Raw genomic sequence first — 21,612 nt, 5'->3', positions numbered from 1 at the left:
ACATGGCGCGTTTATGAGCGTTTACAACTTTTATTATGAAATGTTGACGCTGTCAGAGTCGTTTGGTTTCCTGTTTGTGTCACATGTAAAGATTGCCGGTTCAGTCAGGAAGAAAAAACATTTATTTAGGGCAACAGTATCTATTTCATCGAGGTTCCATCATGTAAGTAGATTTGAGAAAAGCTTATTTTAAAAGGTTCTTCTTTTGAAAAATAGGAGCATATCGCTGTCTAAATATAAAGCCATAATCTATAACAAGAAGCCTTTAAGTCAAGTCTTTATGATGGGTTAAATTTACAAATGGCAAGTTTTTGTTTTGTAACGTTAATTGCCACCACATTGGTTTAGACTGTTGGCTCAGCTATCCTTCGAATTTCAATAAATCGTGTTATTCAAGCAATTAAAAAACTGTTCTTATAAAACATCCGTTTTGCGAGTAATTTAGACGGTTTTTTTTCTTTCTTGTGACAGCTTTGCAAACTGTGGCTGTTGTTGTTGTAAGGTTGTTTATCTATGATCGTTATAATGTTTAAGTGTACCGCAAAACAGAGAGATCTAATGCTGCATTTATTTGTCATCTTTCATGCAGTCAACTATGTTAAATTTTGAATGATGTTGACGTTTGTACAGCAGTCTCACCTTGATATCAATGTCATTTAATTTTAGGGCACAGATGTGAGGTTGGTATGTGTGGCCGAGGAACAAATTTTCGCTGGAGAAGGTTCGTGGTTAGTTTGTTTTTATTTTATTTTTAAATAATCTATCAAGTGATGATTTGACTTGTGAGTTAAAGCTAAAGTGTGTCATTTCTGGACATCTTGAAAATATCAGGGATAGAATTTTGTCCACTGTGGAAATTATATTTTAGTGAATTTCTGGATGCCCTGTAAAGAGCACATTCAGGCTTTTCAGAGATAACGTTACCGAATGTTCCCTTTCGAGAGAGGTTCCTCGTATTACGTATGGGAAAAACTCCTTTTCTCGAGAATGTGAAGCAAAACTTTTAATAAAGGTATCTATGTAAAGCGCAGTGAGCTGCACGGTGTTGTGTAATATTCAGTTCCTGTGAAAAACTGTTCCAGTGGGTGGAGTATTCATGAATATTCATGATAGTTCCCGAGTTGTGGGCGTGGCCTTGAGACAACGCAAACTAACGGAACTGAAAATATTCAGCACGCTCCTCAAATCGCTACCTGCTTCATGGATAAATCAAAAGGATGACGTTACGATGTTAAGCATTAACTGCACAGTTTGTGTAATATGATGAATCGTCTGAGTTGGTTTTCCTGACATTTTAGGCGTTCAAATAAATAGGTAAAGACCCAGAGCAAACAATGAGTGAATCGTCTACATTATTCATTATTTGTGCCCTAATAAAATGTTTAAAAACTAGCTTGGTGTAAGTTTCTTGTTAATTATATTAGCCAGTGTTTCTGTTAACATACCTGCTGAGGAAAATGTTTTATTAATCTTGTCATTATTATTAACATTGCAATATAGTGCAGAGCATAAAGCTTTAAAGCATTGTTCTGATGGATGGCCAGTCTTCTTGGACATAGACCAGAGGTTACTATTTTTAAAAGGGAATAGGAAAAATATAGGCTTCACATGTCTTCATCATCAATGTCATAATGAATTCATGTTGCTTTTGTTATGCATATATTCATCATCATATCCTAAAGTTACTGTCTGTTTTAGATGTAAGAGCTGAAGTATATATATATATATATATATATATATATATATATATATATATATACACACAGAATATACCGAACACACACACACACACACACACACACACACACACACACACACACACACACACACACACACACACATATATATATATATATATATATATATATATATATATATATATATATATATATATATATATATATATATAGAATTTGCAATATACACTAAATACAACTATTCTATTAGAATTTTCACCTTGTTAGGTCTATGGACCTATAAAATCTAACAGGGTGGACATTTTTAAGCTAAGCTAACTTTCTACAACCCTCTATAACCTTCTATCTATGTCAGATATTTTTTTACATTTTTTATCTGACAAGCATTCTTCAAAACATAGCTTTATAACAGGGTGGATCTTTAAGAGTGAGATAACATTTCAAAAACTACAAAAAAGGAAGGAGTGAGAGTTGAAGATTACTTCAGTTTGTGCAGTTGAATTCCTGCAGGACAAATACATTTCTTGATTTACGAAAATGGTCTCCTGGTCTTTTTTGGAAGTCGAGAAAGTACGTACAAACAGGGTGTAAGATGACTTCAGGGACACGGCAAATTAGGAAAATTGTTAAATAATAAATAACTATAGTTTCACATGATTTATATGTATGATTAGAGGTAGTTTAGCCCACACTGCAAATAAAAAATCAGGTCCCCAATTGAAAATTGTCTAGTAACTGATCACATCTAAATTTTTCAGTTAGCCAAATTTAAGTGTATTCTACAACATAATCTAAAAATATTTTTAGTATTTTTTTCTTCCTTTTCATGGTTTAGTTCTTGTGAAAGTTGATTACTTTGCACAAAGGACATACTGAAATTGAATGCATATATCAAAAAAGTTTGTAAAATACAAAATACTATTTTTAGTGTCTATTATGCTATATCTGTTTAAGTGATAAAGAAGAGTTAAATATATATTTTAAGCCATTTCTTATAAATATGTGGCTCATTTTATAGAGAATATGAAAAAGTAAATCATAGAGACAGAAAGTATAGCAGCAGGTGTAACCTATATGTAAAGATTTTGCTTTGATAAAGCTTTAAAAATATGTGTGGTACAAGTAAATCTACTATTAAAATTAAAATTAAAGCCTCAGAAATGAAATAAAAAAGCTATAAATACATTAAAAAAAATGTGTGTTAGCCTAGACGAGTGTAGGTTATTCGCTCATACATTGCTCTTAAATAAGACGAAACATCTGAATGCCTAATCAATCTTGCACAACAACTCAGACGATGTATCACATTACACAAACTATTCAATTGTTCTAAAATTCTAAACAATTGTTTTTTAAAAAGTTAACTGACTGTTGCAGTAAATGCCTAGTATTGTAACGTCATTGTCCTTTTATTCAAATAATAATAATAATAATAATAATAATAATAATAATAATTCTATCCATGAAGCAGGTAGCGATTTGAGGAGCGTGCTGAATATTTTCAGTTCCGTTAGTTTGCGTTGTCTCAAGGCCACGCCCAAAACACGAGAACTATCAGGAATATTCATGATTACTCCACCCACTGGAACAGTTTTTCACAGGAACTGAATATTACACAACACCGGCCATAGCCCAGCGCGAGGAGCGCTCTGATTGGCCGGGCTGCGGCAACTGCAGGAACCTATGGTGAGGCGGCTGAGAGGAACGAACCAATGGGGGGCGTTCCAGAAGCCCGCCGAAAAAGGTGCTTATATTTGCATACAGGAGGCTATATAAGACCCTAATTCGCCATAGGTGTCAGATTTTATCTCCTTCAGCGATACCTTCGCTGGTCTCCGGAAGAAGCACCGCCGTTGAAAAGGCACCAGCGGAACTTGCAGCTGAGGACGACGGACTCCCTCTCCGCCTTCTCTGCCGTTCCAGCTACGCCATCCGGCGTTATATATCCTTTAAACTGTGTCTATGTTGAGTGCTTCTCTCATTCCGTCGCGCTACAGCCGCGGACAGAGAATACTAGAGTGAATAGGCGAACTCGAGCCGAAGCTCTCGTCACTATACCGTCGCGCTGAGGAGGCGCCGCGGACAGACGGAGTTTTTCCTCAGTCTTCCTCTTCTCTGGTTCAGTCGCGATATCGCCGCGGACAGAGAATACTAGAGTGAATAAACAAACTCGAGCCGAAGCTCTCGCCGTGCTAGAAGCGCCGCGGACAGAGTTTTACCTCACGCTTCCAATTCTCTCGTCCTGTCGATCTATCGCCGCGGACAGAGAATACTAGAGTGAATGAATAAACAAACTCGAGCCGAAGCTCTCGCCGTGCTAGAAGCGCCGCGGACAGAGTTTTTCCTCACGCTTCCAATTCTCTCGTCCTGTCGCTCTATCGCCGCGGACAGAGAATAATAGAGTGAATAAACAAACTCGAGCCGAAGCTCTCGCCGTGCTAGAAGCGCCGCGGACAGAGTTTTACCTCACGCTTCCAATTCTCTCGTCCTGTCGCTCTATCGCCGCGGACAGAGAATACTAGAGTGAATAAACAAACTCGAGCCGAAGCTCTCGCCGTGCTAGAAGCGCCGCGGACAGAGTTTTACCTCACGCTTCCAATTCTCTCGTCCTGTCGCTCTATCGCCGCGGACAGAGAATACTAGAGTGAATAAACAAACTCGAGCTGAAGCTCTCGCCGTGCTAGAAGCGCCGCGGACAGAGTTTTACCTCACGCTTCCAATTCTCTCGTCCTGTCGCTCTATCGCCGCGGACAGAGAATAATAGAGTGAATAAACAAACTCGAGCCGAAGCTCTCGCCGTGCTAGAAGCGCCGCGGACAGAGTTTTACCTCACGCTTCCAATTCTCTCGTCCTGTCGCTCTATCGCCGCGGACAGAGAATACTAGAGTGAATAAACTAACTCGAGCCGAAGCTCTCGCCGTGCTAGAAGCGCCGCGGACAGAGTTTTTCCTCACGCTTCCAATTCTCTCGTCCTGTCGCTCTATCGCCGCGGACAGAGAATAATAGAGTGAATAAACAAACTCGAGCCGAAGCTCTCGCCGTGCTCATTCTACCGCCGCCGTGCTGAAGCGCTGCGGACAGAGAATACTAGAGTAAGTTAGACGAGCGAGCTCGGGCTGTTGGGTATGTCAAGAACAATGTCGCTGCAGCGCGCGCTTACTGCCAAGGAAGTTGTAATGGCTGCCTTGTCATGATAGCGCGCGCCCCTTCCACAGCGCGTTGCTGACTAGAGCGCGGCTTACGTCATAGCACGCGCTCACTGTCAGAGCATAAGGGCGTCGGAAAATGGCTGCCAAGCTAAGCCCTTTTTTCACTCTATCACTTCCAGTCCCCTTTATTCAGGCGGCTGGAAAGGTTTTTACACTGTAGACAAAGTGTCCACTACACAGTGTGCACCCCTACATAAGCACTGTTAATTCAGCCTCACAAAATCACAAATAAATCCCGCCGCGGCCGGATTACACCATATAAAGTCAACTAGCCTTATTGCAGTCAACTAGCCTGTGGTCAAACACGCTTGTCTGCATGCGCGCTTTCAGTCTAGACTAGAGCATAACGGCATTGTGGAATGGCTCACATACCACCCGCACTTCCTTACATTCTCCCAGTTCCCTTAAGTTAAGTGACTGGAGATGAAATATTGCAGTCAACTAGCCTGTATTAAACACGCTCGTCTGCACACTAATGCTGTGTGCGTTTACCCCTGTGGATTTGCTCACTGGTTTGCACCGTGGGTATTCTACGTAGGTTGTGCGCCACTGCACATTGTTTACACTACACACAAAAGAGCTTTCTATGTAGGAAATGTGCCCACTTTACATTCTGCACTCCTGCACCCAAGCACTTTTCACAAAGTTCACTCTCGCACACACAATATAAATGTGAGGCGTGCGCCCACTGCAAAGCCTGCACCGCCAAAACTAACACTATCCCCACAGTGTTACAAGCAGTGTTACAGCACAAGCAACCCGGCTAACAGGCCCCTATTACTAAGCGGCCAGCCCCCGAATCTAATTCAACCCCTGGCTTTACGAGCCCAGGCCTGGCAGGCCATTCCTGGTATATAATATTGGGTGTTGAACATATAAAACGAGGTTCTCGCTACAGTTTTGCTCGCAGACCCCGCGATTCAAGCCGTGGTCGAGCCCTCTGTAAGAAGCAGTGTCAGTCACGTGCTTCTCACTGAGGCATTGAGACTGTTAAAGGAGAGAGCGGCGAAAACAGTACACCCGACGCTAGCGAGTCAGGTTTTTACTGTCGCTAATTCCTCATGCCGAAAATGGGTGGCGGTCTCAGGCCCATTTTCCAGGCATCTGAACAAAGCACTTATGACACGCTCGTTTCAAGGTGCTGACGGTGAAACAAATCCTCGCGCACATTCGCCCGGGGATTGGGTTTTCTCAATAGATCTGAAAAACGCATACTTCACGTTACGATAACCCCCCACCCCCACTACAGGCCATTCTTGAGATTCGCCTTCGAGGGGCAGGCTTATCAGTACAGTCATTGTCATAGACTCAAGACTTACGGCATAAGAACCACCACGTCTTGATAATGTACATAAAATCGCTAGGGCAGCCGAGATCAGACTCTGTTCACTGCATGGCTAAGCATCTCCTTTTATGGGCAGAGCACAATCTGAGCTCCCTAAGGGCGGCTTACGTGCCAGGTATTCTGAATCAGGGTCCGGACATGTTATCCAGAGGACCCATGTCCCCAGGGGGATGGTCCCTTTACCCGCAAACAATTCAGCTTGCACAGCACACGCTGCCCAATATTTTTTCTGCAAACGCAGGGATGCCCTGGCCCATGTTGGCCCAGACTCCCTCTATATGTTCCCTCCGATCGCGATCCAGCTGCAGCCTGTGCTTTTTAATAGCCCCACTTTGGAAGAACCGCACATGGTTCTCCATACTGTTTCAGCTGTCAGACACAGCCCCATGCCTATTCTGCCAATGAAAGGGAAGGTCTGGCATCCCAATCCCGAGCTGTGGGCCCTCCACGTATGGCCCATCAACGGTATCCGGGAACCTCTCTGACAAGTTATGAACACTATTTCGGAAGCTAGAGCCCCTGCTATCTGGCAGCTCTGCTTGAAGTGGTCAGTGGTTTTCTAACCAATGTGCTACGCGAAACATCGACGCACACTCATGCGAACTGGCGGAACCGCTCGCTTTCTCCAAGAGCTAATGGATGCGGGTTGTCCCCCCTCCATACTCGGGGTGTGTGTCTCCGCCATAGCAGCTAGCCACGCTCCTATCGCGGCACATTCACTAGGGAAAAGTGATCTTATTGTGTGTTTTCTTAAAGGGGCCAGGAGATTCAGCTCGCCTTGCCCCTACCTCGGTCCCTATTTGGGACCTCGCCATGGTTTTGGAGGCCGTGAAGGGTTCCCCCTCCTAACCACTTCAGAACACGAGCTTGAAGCACATATCACTCAAAACCGTTTTTCTGCTGGCTGTGGCCTCGGTTAACCGAGTGGGTGGCTTACCTGCACTCTCCGTGAGCCCTTCCTGTCTTGAGTTTGGGTCCAGCAACTTCAAGGTTGTGCTCAAACCGAGGCATGGTTTTATGCTGAAAGTGCTATCAACCCCTTCAGTATGCAGGTCTTTGCACTGCTTAACCCGCGTCTCAGAGAGAATAAGACGCAAACCTATTCTGCCCAGTCAGAGCATTGAGATTGTATCTAGAGCGCTCCGCCCCCTTCAGGCAGTCGGATCAGCTCTTCATTGCTTCGGTGGCCGCACTAAAGTTTGTGCTGTCATGAAACAGTCTCTCACACTGGATAGTGGATGCAGTCCCACTAGCATATAGGTCCAGGACCTAACCTGTCCTACAGGCATTTAAGCCCACTCCTCTAGAGGCATGGCCTCATCTTGGGCTTGGTCGTGTGACATTTCTTTGGAAGATATCTGTGCGGCGGCAGGCTGGGCCTCTCCGTCCACTTTTATCAGATTCTACAAGTTGGAGGTTCCAGCTCTACAAGCAGGGCTTCTCTCCATCTAGGCTCTATCTTGACCCTGGCAAACAGATTGCCTTACATTTTGGCCTGTACACATTAGTCCTTAAGCACTATTCATTCATCATAAGATCCGACTATGTCCGATCAGCTGTTCAAACGAACCGACTCTTCCGGTTCTTCATTCCCCTTATAAGCCGCCTCTGTCGGTGTCTCGGGGGTTTATAACATGTGCTTTGGGTATACTGGGTCAGTCAGCACACACGGCGCTTTACATTGTGTTCCCATACGTAATACGAGGAACCTCTCTCGAAAGGGAACGTACTCGGTTACTTTCGTAACCTCGGTTCCCTGAGAGAGAGGAACGAGTATTACGTTCCGTGCCGTGTTTATGCTTCTCAGGTATCGCTTCAGTCGATCTTAAAACCTGACACCTATGGCGAATTAGGGTCTTATATAGCCTCCTGTATGCAAATATAAGCACCTTTTTCGGCGGGCTTCTGGAACGCCCCCCATTGGTTCGTTCCTCTCAGCCGCCTCACCATAGGTTCCTGCAGTTGCCGCAGCCCGGCCAATCAGAGCGCTCCTCGCGCTGGGCTATGGCCGTGCAGCTCACTGCGCTTTACATAGATACCTTTATTAAAAGTTTTGCTTCACATTCTCGAGAAAAGGAGTTTTTCCCATACGTAATACTCGTTCCTCTCTCTCAGGGAACCGAGGTTACGAAAGTAACCGAGTACGTTTGGAGGTTTCACCATGAAAACAACTGAAGACTGACATTCATTTAGTGATCATATTTAGCACTTTTAAGGAAATAATATATATTTTTGTCATTATAATTTGAATCGGACTCATTTTCAAATAAAAACGTTTTCATACATCAACTTCTCAGGAAAAGTTATGTTTTGATTTCTAGGTCTTGATTTCTTATGTTTTGACATCAGGATTTATGTTATTCAGGCATTTTGTAATACACAAGTGAAAGAAATATCTATATTTCTATGAAATATTAGATAGTATAATGAAAATCTTGACAATTATTGCTTCCATTACAGTTACTTTTTTTCATTACATGTTGCCCTGAAAACACATGAAAATGCTAATTAGATACCGTGTATAGATACATTGTTTTAATGGGACTAATTGGGCCCATTTATGGCCATTTTACCCACATATCAAATAAAGTAAAATCAATTCCACAATATATTTCATAACATAGTTGAGAATCATCTTCATGCAAAGTTTGGTTTAAAACAATCCTAAAACCTATAAATAAATTGGTTGTCTACATGTCTATTTGTTTTCTAAACAACTGTACTGGGGCGAGTTTCAGAAAGGAGGTTAAGGGAAAACTCTGAACTGTGCTAACCCTGAAATGAGGGAAACTCCTGTTTCCATTTCAGAATGGGAGGTATGTCAAACCCGAGAAAGCAGGGTACGTCAAGCCTATTTCTTGCATTTTTTGCAGTGCAGATCCATTAATTCATTGTGAAGTTTTCTGTATAACATTTGGGATGCAGGGAGGAGGGTGAGGGAAAAATGGAAGGAGTACTTTGAGGAACTGATGAATGAGGAAAATGACAGGGAGAGAAGAGTTGTAGAGGCAAATATGGTTGACCAGGAAGTAGAAAGTATTAGGAAGGGTGAAGTTAGGAGAGCTTTGAAGAGGATGAAGAGAAGAAAGACAGTTAGTCCTGATGACATACCAGTGGAGGTATGGAAGTGTCTAGGAGAGATGGCAGTAGAGTTTTTCACTGGGTAGTTCAACAAGGTTTTAGAGAGTGAGATGATGACTGAGGAATGGAGGAGAAGTGTTTTGTTGCCGATTTTAAAGAACAAGGGAGATGTGCAGAGTTGTGGAAACTACAGAGGTATTAAGCTGATGAGCCATACAATGAAGTTGTGGGAAAGAGTAGTGGAAGCAAGGCTAAGTGGAGAAGTGGACATTTGTGAGCAGCAGTAAGGTTTTGATGCCAAGAAAGAGCACTACAGATGCATTATTAGCTTTGAGAATGTTAATGGAGAAGTACAGAGAGGGTCAGAAAGAGCTGCATTGTGTCTTTGTAGATTTAGAGAAAGCATATGACAGAGTGCCAAGAGAGGAGCTGTGGTATTGTATGAGGAGGTCTGGAGTGGCAGAGAAGTATGTAAGAATGGTACAGGATATGTATGAGAGCAGTAGGACAGTGGTAAGGTGTGCCGTAGGTGAGACAGAGGACTTCACCGTGAAGGTGGGACTTCATCAAGGATCGGCTCTGAGCCCATTCTTGTTTGCGGTGGTGATGGACAGGCTGACAGATGAGGTCAGACAGGAATCTCCATGGACTATGATGTTTGCGGATGACATTGTGATCTGTAGTGAGAGCAGGGAGCAGGTGGAGGAAAGTCTAGAGAGGTGGAGGTTTGGAGGAATGAAGGTTAGTCGCAGCAAGACAGAATACATGTGTGTGAATGAGAGAGAACCAAGTGGAACAGTGAGGTTACAGGGAGAAGAGGTAAAGAAGGTGCAGGATTTTAAGTACTTAGCAATGGGGTCCACAGTCCAGAGCAATGGGGAGTGTGGAAAAGAGGTGAAGAAGCGTGTGCAGGCAGGTTGGAATGGGTGGAGAAAAGTGTCAGGTGACAAAGTTAGAGAGGCCAGGTTGAGAAGGTTTGGACATGTTCAGAGGAGAGAGTGAATGTATTGTTAAAATGATGCTGAGGTTAGAGCTGCCAGGCAGGAGGTCAAGAGGAAGACCAAAGAGGAGGTTTATGGATGTAGTGAAGGAGGACATGAAGGTAGTCGGTCTGAGAGAAGAGGATACAGAGGATGGGACTAGATGGAGGCAGATAATTCGCTGTGGCGACCCCTGAAGGGAACAGCCGAAAGAAGAAGAAGAAGAAGAAGAAGATCGGGGATGCAGAGCACATTAGTAAGGCTGTTGTATGCAGAGCGGTAAGGATAGTGTGCCTCGCTCTAACAGACTTTTTGAGAATTTTTGTTTTTGTTTCCTGGGCACAAACCTGTGTGAGCCATAAATTTAAACAAGATAACAATCCGCATCTTAATAAATGCACATAACAAGCCAAATCCATTACATACCGTGCCAAATAGCTCCAAGCCCATCCCATAGGGTCGCCAGAGTTTTCCTCACACCATCCCACAGGTTATTAGATGGAGACTAATCTGAAAAATGAGCTTGATAACATCTTGCTGCAACCTCTGGAAGTAACCCAATGATTAGAATTTCCTTTAGGATTTCCAATGGGATTGGAATAATTGATGACGCACATATTCCCATTATCACACCTTCCGAAAATGAAATGCTGTATGGAATGGAAGGATGCCAGATGGAAGGATAGTCCGAGGTATATGCCGTAACCGTCACCACAGCTGTTAAATAAACACAAATTATTCTTTAATTCCTACAAATACAAAAGCAGCAGTTATTTTTTTCCTGTTGAATTTTAATATTCTTCCAATATTTGGTACTGTGGCCATTTCCTCTTCATCCCCCCATTTTGCGAGCCTCTGCCTTCTTGCTGTTAGCTGAGTAGAAGTCAAATGGTAATTTTATTATCCTAATTGAGAAATGTAACGGTGTTAGATTAGAGAACATTTAATTGTGCGAAAAGAGCATTAGACTGTGAAAAAGAGTATTGAAATAGACACTGAATGGTATTTGTATAATGTCAAATTTTTGTGAAGTCATGAAACTTACATCCATGAACATTTTATGCTTAAAGTTTTTATACTTCAGTTTTAGCTGCTGCCACATTCTATTTTTTTTTTTTTTTTTTTTTTCAGCATGGAATACCATGAAAATGAATATTAGTGCAATAACTAACCATTCTGCCTGTTTTCACTGCTGATATTATAACAGTGATTAAGAATTAAACTTATATATTGAGTAAGAAGTGTGTGAATGTCTTTTGGTCGGGTGCTGTTGCCATGGTGAATCATAATTTCGGAGCGCCATTGATCATGTCTTTTCATAGTCGTGGAGCACTCAGTGAGTCTACTCAGAGTTGATTGAACAAACTCAATTCAGCTGTTTGAGTTTCTCATCTAAGTGTTAGTCAACTCAGAGTTCAAGTTTTAACTCAGAGTTGGTTGAACCTTCTTATTGAAACAGGCCCCTGGTATCCACTACAGAGGACATAGCATAAGATCTGATTCTTTTTTTCTTTTCTTTTTTTTCTTCTTCTTATGTTTAAAACAATGAAAAAAAAACAATGCTACACGTTTTCTTGGTCTCTGAGGATATTTGTCTTTTTCTGAGGATATTAAGATGATTGTTGTCAAGCAGTCATCCATTTCCCATTTGCTGGACAAACAAATAACGCTGGCCAAATCTCATGCTATTGGTCGAGTCTGTTAGAGAAATAAGAAGAGTGCAACTTTCGCCCACAATTGATTTTCAGAAAAATTGCATGGTTCTGTTTCAGTGATATTTTCAGCAGTTTAAAAGTATTCAATATTGGAAAAAGTGTTTTATATCATAATAACAACGACACGCTTGCGTTTTAATGCTTTATTAATGTCCGATGTTGATAATTTTTCTTTCATGTCCAGGTCTGCCCTTTGGCAGAGCATTGCCTTGCTCAGCCCATCTGCCATTGGGAGAGGCTAACAGTGAAGCAGCATGTCCAGTGGGAATGAGTCCTGTCTGTTTGAGAATGGATCCGTCAACTTCCTCTCTTGTTTGGTTCATGTGTGGGAGGAGTGGGCAGGGCTCGGGAAGCTCGAGGACTACCTCAGTTTCATGGAGTACTTGCTCTGGGTTTTCACGCCTCTAGCAGTGGTCTTCATCCTGCCCTTTCTCATAGTTATCTTCCTCTATCTATCCATACTCTTTCTCCATGTGTACAAACGCAAGATCCAGCTGAGGCAAGCTTACTCCAATAACCTGTGGGATGGTGCGAGGAAAACTCTGGCGACCCTATGGGATGGACATGGAGCTATTTGGCACGGTATGTAATGGATTTAGCTTATCTGCATTTATTGAGATGTGGATTGTTATCTTGTTTAACTTAAATTAATTCCAGTGGTCTGGGATTTTTCATTTTGATCTTTAAATAATAGACAGGAATAGTCAAAGCATAATTAAAAAATTATGTCTAAAGATGTAATGTAAGATCTGACATATTCTACATGTTTATTATCAGGCTATTGCGTTTTTTTTTTTTTTTTTTTCCAGCTTTCAATAGTAGTATTCTTTGACAGCACAATTAATAATGGCCCGATGTTCCTGGCATTAAATAGCAATTTTACAATGTGTAACCTGCTCAGTCTTATGAAGCGGAACATCTAAATTACTGTTTTATATGATTCATTGCACCAGTTAATCTCTTCTGTTTCATTTCACAAAGTGCATGATATTTCTAAAGCTTACAAATAAACAATATATAAATGTTTGGCAAGATTGTTTTGCTTTTGAAATACTTTTACAGTGTAAAACTTTTCTGTTTTAATATTTCAAATGAAATTTGATAAAGCTGAACATTCAGCATCATTTCAGTCTTCGGTGTTACATGATCCTTCAGAAATCATTCTAATATGCCGATTTGCTGCTCAAGAAACATTTCTATTCCATTATCAACAGTGTTGACAACCGTTGAGCTGCTTAATCATTTTGTTGAAACCGTGATCATTGAACCTCCAATAGAAATCTTATACATTATAAATGTCTTTAAAATCTCTTTTGGACATAACAGGCAATGTGTTGTACTTCACAAAAAAATGTTGAATCATGTTCTCCTGATTAAGTAAGTATATATTTTTGTGACAGGTTATGAAATCCATGGTTTAGAGAAGATTCCAGATGAAGGACCTGCTCTTATAGTCTACTATCATGGGGCGATTCCTATAGACTACTATTATTTCTTGGCAAGTGTTATCATTCAGAAGGGAAGAACTTGTCATTCGGTGGCTGATCATTTTCTGTTCAAGGTCCCAGGTAAAAACTACTTTCATAGTGTAATGAAGTGATCAGTCAGCCTCATTTTGCTCATGACAGAATCATTACTCAGAACCTAATTTAATTGTGATTCACTCAGTTTTGGGACAAAACATGCCCTAAAACTTTTTTTTAAATTAGTTTTTTAAAATGGTAACATTTTTATGTTGTCCTTAAAACAAATTAATTTAAGAAAAACCTATATGTATTCTTTCAAGAAATATTACTACATTTCCCTGACAGAAGTTAGTCAATCCTTTCGATGTTACCTTCAATGTGGTCAACAAGCTCACACCACACTCTGGTGAGATTTTCAATTTGACTTGAATGAATTGGTTGTGCTTCTATTGTCTGTATAATGGGCATGGCAGGGTTTAAGCTCCTCTTGGAGGTATTTAGTGTGATCCACGGACCGCAGGAGGAGTGTGTGAAGGCCCTGCGGAACGGCCACCTCCTGGGCATCTCTCCTGGAGGAGTGCGGGAGGCCCTGTTCAGCGACGAGACGTACCCTCTGATCTGGGGCAAACGCAAAGGATTTGCACAAGTGGCCATTGACTCTAAAGTGGTAAATGATAGTCCCTTTTATTCTACTCCTTTCATGTGGTTTTGTTGTACTATGAGTCTGTTTTTTTTTTACCTACAGCCAGTTATACCAATGTTTACTCAAAACTTGAGGGAGGGATTTCGCTCTCTTGGAACATTAAGTGAGTCATACAGAAAACATTGAACCTTCACACAGTTGTAAATTCGACTCTAAATAAATACATACCATTTTGAAAGAGTTAAAGGAGACAAATCCTCAATTCATCTCAAAATTCCTTCAGGATTTTACCGATGGGTATATGAGAGGTTTCGGCTGCCGATAGCACCCATCTATGGAGGATTTCCAGTCAAATTTCGCACCTACTTGGGTGACCCAATTCCATATGACCCCAAACTCAATGCAGCCGAGTTGGCTGAAAAGGTAGGACTCCTCAGACCTCTAGTTTTGTTTTTGTAACTCTTTAGTCCTGTAAAGGTCTGACTTTCTGTTGCATGCTGAGCTGGTGTTTTGAAATCTGCAAGAGGTTGTAACCTCTAGACTGTCCCGACAAGTCCTGACCTATTGTTGACTACACAACATAATCTAGTGCCATTTGTTCACAATGTCCCCTAAGGGCACGTTCCACCCTAGAGTGGTGATCACCATTTATCACACATGCAGGTGTACAGAGTCTGCAAAGTGAGAGAATGCTTGTATAATAAAAAACACCCCTATCTATGAGTGAATAGAGTTTGTTGTATGTTTTTTAAGAAAAATCTGTTCCTAAGAGCAGTAGCTGAGTATGTCCCTTCGTTTCATCACATGCTATCATTAGGTAATAACTGCCTTCTTTAAAACTTGATGAGATTTTTGTTTTCAGAATGGATGTAGGAGATGTCTAAATGGGGCTTTGAAATGTTATACTCGATATTTCAACATTTTTATTAGGGATGCTCTGATCGTTGTGTGAATTGGCATTCTTAGGCTGCATCTGAAATCGCATACTATTTCATGTGACAAAATAAGTGTCTGAATTCACAATACTCATAAAAGAGTAGGGGTGTAAGAAAATATCGATACACGTGAATATCGCGATATTATGTTTGGCGATATTGTATCGATTCTCAAAAACGCTGTATCGATATTTATATATTTATTTATTTACATCCAAGATTCGTGGCTTTGTGTTCGGTTTAAACCACAGACTGTATAACACCCAACCGCTAGATGGCAGTGTTATCTCAGAACGTATAACTGACGCGGAGCCGGAGAAGCGCAAGGTGAAAGTGCTAGTGTTTACATTAGCAAACCCAGCTCTCAAGACGATAGAATTATTCCGCTCTTGCAGTATACAGAGCTGAAGTGTGGACTCATGTTGGCTTCAGCTATAAAGAAGCCACTAAGGAAATCGACAAGAATCATTTTGTTTGCAAAATAGGCCAAGTTATATTCTAATACTCGGGAAACACATTGAAACAGAGAGCTCGCTTAACATCCTGATGTCACCCGCGCTGCTGAGAAGTGTTTCGATAGAATGTACTGCACGTTTTCCTCTCAGTAACAAAATAAACACACTCCAAAACTGACAGCAGTGGCAGGAGAACGAAAGATAATAGCGATGTGGATATGGATGCACCAGCTCTGCAGCTCAGTAACGTTACTTGAAACAGCACTTTATACAATAGACTGCTTTATAGAAAACAGCTTTAGGGTCCGATCACACAGAACGCGTTTTTCAGGTTCAAAAACGCGAGGTGCACTGCACTCCCTTTTTTGGTCTGTGTTTTTTCATTCAAAAAAGAGCAGTGCGCTTTAATGTTTCTAGGCAACCCCCGAATCACCTGTACTCTCAGTCAAATCAATGTAACGGTCAACACAACGGAAGGTCCGCCGCTTCATTCATTCGATTGGACAACAGAACATAAGCGCGATGATGTTGCATGCTTTTCCGCTCAGAGTTGACTTTTTTTCCACTTCATGCGCTCGGAGCGCTCCTTCAAAAACGCGAGGCGCCCAGGGCGCATAAGCAGCGCGCATAACGCTCTCTGCCAACCGAAATCCATTCAAAAAAGGCTTCTCGCTGCAAAAACACGTTCTGTGTGATCGGAGCTACTGTGTTAAATATAAAACAGTCATTCAGTCATGAAATGGACTGCACTTTCTGTTGTTAAATAGCCACTGCTATACTGTGAACCTTTAAAACATATACACAAAGAATCCTGCATGCAGAATCCTGCTGACTGCAGTCACTTTACATTTCCCTTAATTTAGATTGCACATTGCATATGATTAGTGTTATAAATGATACTGTATTAATTAAATAAAATACTTTGTCTCGTGTTTTAGGCTTATGGTTGTGTTCTTTATTCTTTTAAATTATAAAAAACAAAAACACACAAAAAGAAATATCGCAATATATTGCCTCTCTTACAATATCGCAATATATTGCAATATATTGCCTCTCTTACAATATCGCAATATATTGCAATATATCGTATCGTAACCCCTGTATCGTGATACGTATTGTATCGCCAGATTCTTGGCAATACACAGCCCTATAAAAGAGTAGGCAAAATGTACACAGATGACCTCCTTCTTCTGGCGAGATTCTGAAGTATGCATACGATGAACACTTTACTAGACATAGGTGTAGGTCACGATAATGACAACATGGCGAATGTAGTACGGCCAGATTACATTCATGCTACACCCATTCATGCAACAGTATAGAATGTACTTTTCGTGAAGTCGTGAATCAATTATTTATTCAAAATAAGTACCTACACAAGAGAGTATGCGATTTTTGAATGCAGCGATTTGACGATTGGTAGTCACTAAATTTGGCCGATGAAGAGGAAGTTTTTGCAATTCGATGAATTGCCACTGACGTGCATGTAACCTGCAACTAAGTCTGGAAACCATGACTAATTCATTCATGCTGAATCAGTTACAATCTTGAATGAAATTCATGCATCTGTTGAATTAGTTTTAACTTTTGACTTCATCAAGATCTTATATCAGTGTATTTTCTTCAATCTAACCCATCTGTTCAGGTGCAACAGGCAGTTCAAGCACTTATCGACAAAAACCAGAAGATACCTGGAAACATCCTCCGAGCTCTTTTGGAGCGATTCCAAAGGGAACGCAAAGAAGATTAACACACTTGCCTTCTCTCAGACTGAACAGATAAATATGCTACAAGCATAATTCAACCAGGAGATTAGCAACTACTGATGATATAGTGGACGTATCAGCATGTATATCAATGTTGCATATCGAACAATGGTGCAAGTCTTTGTAATGTCTGGTTACATGTAGTCTTGTGCATGTTAAAGAGTGTTCTTGTTTTTTTGTGATTTTTTTTTTTTTTTGCACTTTGGTTTTAATCAAAGGACCACTGCCAAAATTTGTCCACAAAGCCTTTGGTATAGTTTTTTTTTAAATGTCCTTTTAATAAAATGGCGTTCTGTCCTGGAAATTGATACTATTGTATATGAAGTTCAAAATTTGGGTTTGGGAGGGGAGGGTATCATTACTAGTCTATCCTCTATCTCTCTCATTCTCCCTGTACGTAGTGCCGTAATAAGGGGGGTTACGTTTGGAGCTCGAGCCAAGCCTCAGGTCTGCAACCTCTATGGAGGACAGCAAGCCAGGTTCACTTACCATTAACTATTAAGACTAGCTGGACAGGCAAACTATCTGAAGGAATTAATTCAAAATGATCGATACTGTGATACTTTTTTGGGATCTTATAAGCACACTTAATAATGATGAGATTGTTGTTTGATGTTGAATATTTAAACAGTTTAGTCTAATATCTCTGTATTAACTGTCAGAGGTGAACTGTTGTCTATTTAAGCATCAGTTGATGCTGGTTTGCCCTGGTCTCAGAGCTGATTATAACATGAGTATAAAAAGTATGCTACTGTTAACGATTTTAAAGAGGCAGACTACAGGGCTTTAAGAATTCAATAAGATTTTTGTAACATTTCTGAAATTTATTGACTTACTCTTAAAAAAAAGAAGCTATTTCAAGCAGCATAAAAGCTGTTGAATTTAATAAGTTATCAAATCTGATCAGTGTGGAAATGGTTGTAAATGTGTAATTTTATAAGAGATTTTATCATTCACAATAAAACTGCATATTCCTATGGATTCAGTGTTGGTAAAAACGTTCTAATGCACTTTTGTGATCCTTTGGGAGAAAATATTGTGTGACAAAGATCAAATGTCAGCATGAGCAGGTCTTTGTCACACTGTCCTGATCTCTGTACACATCCGGTGTGCTTGGTGTAGGCTATGATATGAATATAATAAATCTGATTGGTATTATATTACAGCATCTGTGCTTCCATTGTAACCCCCCCACAAAATACTTGGGAAATTTTGCCCATTTTTGTTTTATTTGTATTCATTATTTATGATTCCATGTTGCATTATACATGAGCTTCTAATTTTCCTTCTGCCTCTCCAGGAGTCTCCTCTAATTACAGAGAGAAACTTTAAATCATAAGTACGAGGTGTGAGAATACATATTCAGCCCAAGCATTTCTTGTGACAACTGTCTGAAAACCTTGAAATTCAAATGGACCTTATTCACACATTAACTGCAAATCAGAAATAAGTTTGCAAGGAAGTCTAATAAAATGACCACAGTGTACTTTATTAAATGAATTTGGTACTTTGTGTTGCATTAGAATCAAATAAAAATTTACAAAAATCCAATATGTACAAAAATGTAACGTTCTTTTTGTTTTTACTCTTCAATTTACAATAAAATCAGATAACAGGTTTGATGCATTTTACGCACTTCAGACTTTCATCACACGATACAACTTAAGAGACCAATAATAAGCAGGTTTTTTTTTTTTTTTTTGCTCTTTTATGTCATTTAATACATCACGTACACCACACTAGTTTTATCTGTATTATGTCATATAACTGCCGATCTCTAGTCAATAGACACCCTTCACGATCAGGACTCAGAAAGGAATGTTCTTTTACACATGTACATTTGCATACATTTATTTACAGTTAAATATCCTTTTGCAAGTCACTATGGAACGTCCGTTGTAACTGAAATACCAGTAAACTCTGTACATATGAACGCTAAACTGAACGCCACCGAGTTCATTCAATTACTGTGCTTGTACTAATATCGTGCTTTATAAATAACCACCGATTATCATTTATCTAAATTTAAATGTCTTTTTATTCCTCCATCTATGGCATTCTAGATCTAGGCCTACGCATCTATGGCTACACGTGAGGGAGGATCATCAATTAGTTTATTCAACAAAAGAAAGCTTCTCGGATGAATTAAAAAAAAAAAAGCAAGTGCCTCTGTTCATTTCAGCTCTCCGAGTCGTTCAGTTTTCGCTAACTCGTAATTCAATTAAAAATGCTCACAATCGTGTAACAGTACGGCCTGTGACCCGTGACAATGTGGGTCGTCATTTTGATTGTGTCGGCATGCTCTTTCGTTTCAGTCCGCGTTCTTTCTTCGTCTTTTTTCTTTCTTTTTTCTTTTTTTTTCTGCTTGCAGTATAAGCACAGTAAGTACCTAATCAAGAATGCACCGTCATTATACTACCATGACAGTAACCGGAGCATATCACACTATGCATGACTAAAACTAAATCAAAAGAAACAAACAAAAAATGTCACTTACGAATAATGAACCCACAAAAAGGCGAGCATCGTTAAGGCAAATAAAATTGAATCAGCTTGCATGAATTGAATGTTCTCCTGCTGTGAATAGTTGTAAAATAAGTCCTGTATTTGAGCTCGGCTGTACTGATGTACCGGTAATAAACAGAACAGCCTTCAACTCCTCCGCTCATCCACTGGGACTCCACTGCAATAAATTCCTTCATAGCAGCCACATCAACAACTTGAGCTGGAGAGTGGTCTGTTTAAAACCGCTTTGAGGTAGGTTACAGGTATGAATTAAAGTATTTCCAGAGCGAAGAAATGGCGGGCTATGATATCAAGTTTACTGATAATAAAAAAAACGAATATATTTTTAAAAAAAAAAATAGAGCTGGAAGTTCAAAACATCATTAGTTGCTGTAACATTATGTTCACAGCTGGGCTTCTATCACGTTAAACTAGGACGTAAACTGCGTGAATATAGCTTTTTGATGTTGGGCCAAATTCCAACTCCCTGCCAGATTATTATTAAAGCAGGCATGACATTTTCTAATTTTCCAAATCCGTGTTATAGATCTTATTGTAAACAAGTCATTCATGTGTTCTTTCTTTAATTTTGACCATAAGTTTTAATCATAATGCCATAATTGGATCTTCCGGTGAAAACAACAGACTCTCTGGTGATGTATGCTGGACTTTTCCATTAATTTAGTCTGTTTAAACCCATCTGTGCAGGCTTGTGTTCATCTGCTTCCATTTTTTAATGGAAAGGTTGCCACATTTCAAAATCTAGTCAACAACCAATATAAAACCTACATCCTGTCCTACATGTTTTCTTTTTTGCTAATCCATTACACTCGGACATGCGTCACAATTCGGAAGAAAGTGTGACAAGTCACAAGGTGACAAGTAACTTGAGTTACATAATCAGATTACTTTTTGTCGAACTAGTAAAGTAACAAATTACTTTTAAATGTATAACAAAATATAATTTACTATTAACTAACTATAATTTACTAGTAACAAAAAAATAAGATACTATTACCTACTGTAAATGATAAAAGAATTTTCATTTTTGCGTTAGCTATACCTTTAACAAATGGTGGCTGAAGGCTGCTGACCTTCAAAAAAAAGATCAAATTCACCATAGCAAAAGTGACTTAGATAAACATCACATTTGTTTTTGTTTTTCTTTTGTTTAAAATCCCATTCGTTTTTTTATCCATAATGATAGCACAGAAGTTTGTTTGAGCTGCGCCCTCTACTGTACAGGCGTGCATTTACATTTCCTTCAGCCTGAGGCTTATTTATTTCATGTAAGTGTGAAATTTGACATTTGCCAAAACATAACTTTTTCGTTGTTATTAAAAAAACAAGCAAGCCCAAGTAAACAAAAGTAACGTAACTCATTACTTTTCATAGAAAGTAACTATTGCAATTAGCTACTTTTTTAGGGAGTAACGCAATATTGGAATGCATTACTTTTAAAAGCAACTTTCCCCAACACTGAGAGGCTGCAGATAAAATGGGTGGAGCTTACATCTTACCTCTCCTTGCTAGCGATGTAATTTGAGCCTAATGGGTGGAACTACCCTTCCCACAACTCTATCCCTCCACCATATTAGACGTCCAGATAGGTGGAGCTGGACATCATTTGACCCTGCAGTGAGTACCACTTGACTTTAATAGTATTATCTTTGCTTTCAATAATCGAGCACGTGTGATGAATTCAGCATCTCCATGCATCAAAACCTTGATTCATTCCACTTGTACTGAAGATATCACATTGCACTGAGTGTTTTAAATACATGTCATATTTTAACATTAAAAAATGATTGAGGC

The 21,612-nt window shown here is 40.1% G+C and overlaps 1 protein-coding gene across 2 annotated transcripts; it reads left to right on the top strand.

Moving 5' to 3' along the window:
* The first annotated feature begins 69 nt into the window (after positions 1-69).
* Positions 70-20,142, top strand: tmem68 (transmembrane protein 68). 2 transcript variants are annotated; one of them, XM_067453693.1, is made up of 8 exons: positions 70-163; positions 667-721; positions 12,212-12,609; positions 13,428-13,595; positions 13,967-14,160; positions 14,239-14,299; positions 14,420-14,559; positions 17,172-20,142. In XM_067453693.1, the coding sequence occupies exons 3-8, from the start codon at positions 12,282-12,284 to the stop codon at positions 17,274-17,276; spliced, it is 996 nt and encodes a 331-aa protein (XP_067309794.1). In that variant the 5' UTR covers positions 70-163; positions 667-721; positions 12,212-12,281; the 3' UTR covers positions 17,277-20,142. The 2 variants fall into 2 exon arrangements, with proteins under 2 accessions (XP_067309794.1, XP_067309795.1); XM_067453694.1 differs by having other exon boundaries at positions 667-728.
* Positions 20,143-21,612: the final 1,470 nt, after the last annotated feature.

Source organism: Pseudorasbora parva, chromosome 9, assembly GCF_024679245.1.
Source record: "Pseudorasbora parva isolate DD20220531a chromosome 9, ASM2467924v1, whole genome shotgun sequence".
NCBI classification, from domain to species: domain Eukaryota; kingdom Metazoa; phylum Chordata; class Actinopteri; order Cypriniformes; family Gobionidae; genus Pseudorasbora; species Pseudorasbora parva.
This window is presented reverse-complemented; position numbering and strand designations above follow the sequence as displayed.